Here is a 6,904-nt window from a genome sequence, read left to right as displayed (position 1 = left end):
TGAATTCATGTTTGGTTTTACGCCGCTTTTAGCAATATTCCAGCAACATCACGGCGGGGACATGGGCTTCACATATTGTACCCATGTGGGGAATCGAACCCGGATGTTCGGCGTGACGGGCGAACGCCTTAACCACGTCGCACTCACGAAATATATAATTTTGTTTTTATCCGTCAGGTTTGTGGGCATTTATCTATTTTAATGGAAGACTTTCATCACATCACATGAAACATAAGAAGAGATTTTAAACATGATTTATTCTACATGCCAGATAATTTTGTCTTGGTACATACAGGCTGTAGTTAATAACATTTACACGCTTCAGCTGAATGTCGCAGAAAGTGTCCAGACCTATTAACCTTTTAGAAGCACTTCCTGTGCACAATGGATGGGCCGGACTCATCGTACTCCTGCTTGCTGATCCACATCTGCTGGAAGGTGGACAGAGAGGCAAGGATGGAGCCACCGATCCAGACGGAGTATTTCCTCTCTGGGGGAGCGATGATCTTGATCTTCATTGTGCTTGGGGCAAGAGATGTGATCTCCTTCTGCATTCTGTCGGCGATACCAGGGAACATGGTGGTACCTCCTGAGAGAACAGTGTTGGCGTACAAGTCCTTACGGATATCAACATCGCACCTCATAATGGAGTTGAATGTGGTTTCGTGAATACCTACAGTTTCCATACCCAAGAAGGCTGGCTGGAAGAGGGCCTCTGGACAACGGAACCTCTCGTTACCAATGGTGATGACTTGACCGTCGGGCAACTCGTAGCTCTTCTCCAGGGAGGAAGAAGATGAAGCAGTAGCCATTTCCTGCTCGAAATCAAGGGCGATGTAACAGAGCTTCTCCTTGATGTCTCTGACGATTTCTCTCTCAGCGGTGGTGGTGAAGGAGTAACCACGCTCAGTGAGGATCTTCATGAGGTAATCAGTCAGGTCACGACCGGCAAGATCCAACCTCATGATGGCGTGGGGAAGGGCGTAACCTTCATAGATGGGTACAGTGTGGGTGACACCATCACCAGAGTCCAAAACAATACCCGTGGTACGACCAGAGGCGTACAGAGACAGAACAGCCTGGATGGCCACATACATAGCTGGAGAGTTGAAGGTCTCGAACATGATCTGGGTCATCTTTTCACGGTTGGCCTTGGGGTTAAGGGGAGCCTCTGTCAGGAGGACGGGGTGTTCCTCGGGTGCAACACGGAGCTCGTTGTAGAAGGTGTGATGCCAGATCTTCTCCATGTCGTCCCAGTTGGTGACGATACCGTGCTCGATGGGGTACTTGAGTGTGAGGATACCTCTCTTGGACTGCGCCTCGTCTCCAACATAGCTGTCTTTCTGACCCATACCGACCATCACGCCCTGAAACACGAATTCATTTGGTCATTATTCCAATTGTTACGGTATGATTCAAATAAGTCACAATGCAGTTTGAAATTGTCTGACATCTTCTGATACTGAAAAGGCTGATACTTCCATAGCTATACATTGTTATATGTGAGTTGAGGTTGTTGTTCAGCAACCATGTCAGCAAGTGTGAGTGAGTTTAGTTTTACGCCGCACTCAGCAATATTCCAGCTATATGACGGTGGTCTGTAAATGTTCGAGTCTGGACCAGATAATCCAGTCATCAACAGCATTAGCATCGATCTACGCTTTACCACCCGATCCCGTTAGTCGCCACTTACGACAAGCATGGTTTACTGAAGGTCAAGTCTAATCCGGATGTTCACGGGTCCAGCAAGTCTGGCCACATGAGTCATGATAATCACGAATTATGAAAGAACAACTGGAGTGAATCTGATCATCTGTGACAGGGAGACAGGCACAGACAGAGAGAAATAAAAACTTGTAAACATATGCCAAAAAAGGTTTTACCAGCAGTAGTGTATTATGAAATAAAAACTTTAAGTGTTCTAAATCAAATTATGTTTTTGAAGGTAAAACCACGTAGACTTATTCTTTGAGTTTGTCATTTCAGTTCGGGTTTTGGATATAACAGAGATATACTTAGATATGTTCAATACATTACAATAGTATTATTAAACATAACAGTAGTACCTGATGTCTTGGGCGGCCGACGATGGAGGGGAAGACAGCTCTGGGAGCGTCGTCACCGGCGAAACCGGCCTTGCACATGCCGGAGCCGTTGTCACAGACCAAAGCAGCAACATCATCATCCATGGCTGTTAGTAGTTGTGTGAAAACAGTAAACACGGTGCAAGTTTATGGGGGCTGAAAGCGGACACTGAAACCGTCCATGTCCCTGTCATATATATACGTCGTCCATTACCTTCGGACCAGTCATATTTCACTAGGAAATAACCACATAGACATAATGCACAATAATGATCTACGCCAGACATGTGGTTGCATGTGTTATTATGTAACCACTTTTCATCTTCCCGGGGCGAAGTATCATCTCCTAGAAGGGTGTGCATTAACCCCTGCTTTCACTGAATGCTGCTATCAGCATGGGGGCCATCACAAAACCTACTTAGATAGTCAGTGATAATTGCTACAGGACCAGCGGAATGATGTACCTCCATGTGATGTTTCAGATGCTGAGATCTCACTTGCTCTGTTAAAAACTAATCTTGACTGAATCCCGAACACTAGCTTTGCCCTAACCGTTTACATAGTCTTTCCCCGTACATATTACATTGTTTATGCTGCAGTATAACAGTCCCTTGCCGCATGTGCGATTGTGCTAGTAACATGCTTGTGAAGTAGATTATTCTTATATTCGGATGTGTTAATATAGAGTTTTTACAGTAGATTATTGTGATGTCTGTTCTACTTGTGTGTTAATATAGGGTTTGTGCAGTAGATTATTCTCCTGATTTATATACGGGTGTGTTAATATAAGGTTTGTGCAGTAGATTATTCTCCTGATTTATATACGGGTGTGTTAATATAGGGTTTGTGCAGTAGATTATTCTCCTGATTTATATACGGGTGTGTTAATATAGGGTTTGTGCAGTAGATTATTCTCCTGATTTATATACGGGTGTGTTAATATAGGGTTTGTGCAGTAGATTATTCTCCTGATTTATATACGGGTGTGTTAATATAAGGTTTGTGTGCAGTTTATTCTCCTGATTTATATACGGGTGTGTTAATATAGGGTTTGTGCAGTAGATTATTCTCCTGATTTATATACGGGTGTGTTAATATAGGGTTTGTGCAGTAGATTATTCTCCTGATTTATATACGGGTGTGTTAATATAGGGTTTGTGCAGTAGATTATTCTCCTGATTTATATACGGGTGTGTTAATATAAGGTTTGTGCAGTAGATTATTCTCCTGATTTATATACGGGTGTGTTAATATAGGGTTTGTGCAGTAGATTATTCTCCTGATTTATATACGGGTGTGTTAATATAGGGTTTGTGCAGTAGATTTATTCTCCTGATTTATATACGGGTGTGTTAATATAGGGTTTGTGCAGTAGATTATTCTCCTGATTTATATACGGGTGTGTTAATATAGGGTTTGTGCAGTAGATTATTCTCCTGATTTATATACGGGTGTGTTAATATAGGGTTTGTGCAGTAGATTATTCTCCTGATTTATATACGGGTGTGTTAATATAGGGTTTGTGCAGTAGATTATTCTCCTGATTTTCTGTATTTACGGGGAACTGTAGGATATGGTAGTATATATGGTAGTACACCATCTGTATTTACGGGGAACTCTAGGATATGGCGGGATATATGGTAGTACACCATCTGTATTTACGGGGAACTCTAGGATATGGCGGGATATATGGTAGTACACCATCTGTATTTACGGGGAACTCTAGGATATGGCGGGATATATGGTAGTACACCATCTGTATTTACGGGGAACTCTAGGATATGGCGGGATATATGGTAGTACACCATCTGTATTTACGGGGAACTGTAGGATATGACGGTATACATTGTAATGCACATCTGTATTTACGGGAGAACTGTAGGATATGGCGGGATATATGGTATTACACCATCTGTATTTACGGGGAACTGTAGGATATGGCGCTATACATTGTAATGCACATCTGTATTTACGGGGAACTGTAGGATATGGCGGGATATATGGTAATACACCATCTGTATTTACGGGGAACTGTAGGATATGGCGGTATATATGGTAGTACACCATCTGTATTTACGGGGAACTGTAGGATATGGCGGTATATATGGTAGTACACCATCTGTATTTACAGGGAACTGTAGGATATGGCTCGATATATGGTAGTACACCATCTGTATTTACGGGGAACTGTAGGATATGGCGGGATATATGGTAGTACACCATCTGTATTTACGGGGAACTGTAGGATATGGCGGTATATATGGTAGTACACCATCTGTATTTACGGGGAACTGTAGGATATGGCGGGATATATGGTAGTACACCATCTGTATTTACGGGGAACTGTAGGATATGGCGGGATATATGGTAGTACACCATCTGTATTTACGGGGAACAGTAGGATATGGTGGTATATATGGTAATGCACCATCTGTATTTACGGGGAACTGTAGGATATGGTGGGATATGGTACATATAATGCACCATCTGTATTTACGGGGAACTGTAGGATATGGTGGGTATATATGGTAATGCACCATCTGTATTTACGGGGAACTGTAGGATATGGTGGTATATATGGTAATGCACCATCTGTATTTACGGGGAACTGTAGGATATGGCGGGATATATGGTAATGCACCATCTGTATTTACGGGGAACTGTAGGATATGGCTCGATATATGGTAGTACACCATCTGTATTTACGGGGAACTGTAGGATATGGTGGTATATATGGTAATACACCATCTGTATTTACGGGGAACTGTAGGATATGGTGGGTATATATGGTAGTACACCATCTGTATTTACGGGGAACTGTAGGATATGGCGGTATATATGGTAATACACCATCTGTATTTACGGGGAACTGTAGGATATGGCTCGATATATGGTAGTACACCATCTGTATTTACAGGGGAACTGTAGGATATGGCGGGATATATGGTAGTACACCATCTGTATTGACGGGAACTGTAGGATATGGTGGGCATATATGGTAGTACACCATCTGTATTTACGGGGAACTGTAGGATATGGTGGTATATATGATAATGCACCATCTGTATTTACGGGGAACTGTAGGATATGGCGGTATATATGGTATGAATGCACCATCTGTATTACACGGGGAACTGTAGGATATGGTGGTATATGGGTAATGCACCATCTGTATTTACAGGGAACTGTAGGATATGGCGAGGATATATGGTAATGCACCACCTGTATTTACGGGGAACTGTAGGATATGGTGGTATATATGATGGTAATGCACCACCTGTATTTACGGGGAACTAGTAGGATATGGGTGGTATATACGGGGAACTGTATATGTTTATGCACCATCTGCATTTACATGGAACTGTAGGATATGGCGGGATATATGGTAATGCACCACCTGTATTGACGGAGAACTGTAGGATATGGTGGTATATGTGGTAATGCACCACCTGTATTTACGGGGAACTGTAGGATATGGTGGTATATATGGTAATGCACCACCTGTATTTAAGGGGAACTGTAGGATGTGGCGGGATATATGTTAATGCACCACCTGTATTTACGGGGAACTGTAGGATATGGTGGTATATGTGGTAATGGACACCTGTATTTACGGGGAACTGTAGGATATGGTGGTATATGTGGTAATGCACCACCTGTATTTACGGGGAACTGTAGGATATGGTGGTATATATGGTAATGCACCACCTGTATTTAAGGGGAACTGTAGGATATTGCGGAATATATGATAATGCACCACCTGTATTGACGGGGAACTGTAGGATATGGTGATATATATGGTAATGCACCACCTGTGTTTACGGGGAACTGTAGGATATGGTGGTATATGTGGTAATGTACCACCTGTATTTAAGGGGAACTGTAGGATATTGCGGAATATATATGATAATGAACCACCTGTATTGACGGGGAACTGTAGGATATGGTGATATATATGGTAATGCACCACCTGTATTTACGGGGAACTGTAAGATGGCGGGATATATGGTAATGCACCACCTGTATTTACGGGGAACTGTAGGATATGGTGGTATATATGGTAATGCACCACCTGTATTTACGGGGAACTGTAGGATATGGTGGTATATGTGGTAATGTACCACCTGTATTTAAGGGGAACTGAAGGATATGGTGGTATATATGATAATGCACCACCTGTATTTACGGGGAACTGTAGGATATGGTGGCATATATGGTAATGCACCACCTGTATTTACGGGGAACTGTAGGATATGGTGGTATATGTGGTAATGTACCACCTGTATTTAAGGGGAACTGTAGGATATGGTGGTATATGTGGTAATGCACCATCTGTATTTATAGGGAGCAGTAGGATATGGTGGTATATTATAAGTTGTTCACGGGTCTCGAAGGGGACATGGGCTGATGAACCCTCGATGTTTGTTTATTATCCCTGTGCCCGAGGGGCGAGGGGAATATAAACAAACATTGAGTGTACATCAACCCATTGGCCCCGAGAGACCAGTGAACAACGTATTTATCTTACCGAACACCTTAATGTTAATTTTGAATTGTTTTAAGCACGGTTACAAATCTTTTTGTATCCATCGCCGACAAAAAAAACAGATTTAGAGTTATCTCCCTTCCATCGATTTGCATTCGCAAACATCGGTAATTTCCGTTCATCATACGTGATTCAATATTATTCGAGATAAAGAATTACTACCACGAAGTACCAAATGAGTTGCCATTGACGGCGGGGTTCATTGAAATGTTACTCGCTTGAAAATAATAGAAGAGCGCTCAGCCAATCAGAAAGCAACATTTATGGTAATGCA

General features: G+C 42.3%; 1 protein-coding gene across 1 annotated transcript; it reads right to left on the bottom strand.

Moving 5' to 3' along the window:
• Positions 1–352: 352 nt before the first annotated feature.
• Positions 353–2,192, bottom strand: LOC124257019 (actin, cytoplasmic-like). Its single transcript, XM_046690985.1, has 2 exons — positions 2,067–2,192; positions 353–1,367 (listed from the first exon to the last, which is right to left on the bottom strand). Exons 1-2 carry the CDS (start codon positions 2,187–2,189, stop codon positions 363–365), a joined length of 1,128 nt encoding a protein of 375 aa, XP_046546941.1. The 5' UTR covers positions 2,190–2,192; the 3' UTR covers positions 353–362.
• Positions 2,193–6,904: the final 4,712 nt, after the last annotated feature.

The sequence above is a fragment of the Haliotis rubra genome, unplaced genomic scaffold (genome assembly GCF_003918875.1).
Source record: "Haliotis rubra isolate DU_JTF1 unplaced genomic scaffold, ASM391887v1 Scf648, whole genome shotgun sequence".
In the NCBI taxonomy this organism is placed as follows: domain Eukaryota; kingdom Metazoa; phylum Mollusca; class Gastropoda; order Lepetellida; family Haliotidae; genus Haliotis; species Haliotis rubra.
This window is presented reverse-complemented; position numbering and strand designations above follow the sequence as displayed.

Coding starts and splice junctions, on each gene's coding strand:
- LOC124257019 (XM_046690985.1), bottom strand. CDS start 2,189: ATGGATGATGATGTTGCTGCTTTGGTCTGTGACAACGGCTCCGGCATG. Junction 1,368..2,066: donor TCGGCCGCCCAAGACATCAG/GTACTACTGTTA, acceptor TTCGTGTTTCAG/GGCGTGATGGTCGGTATGGG.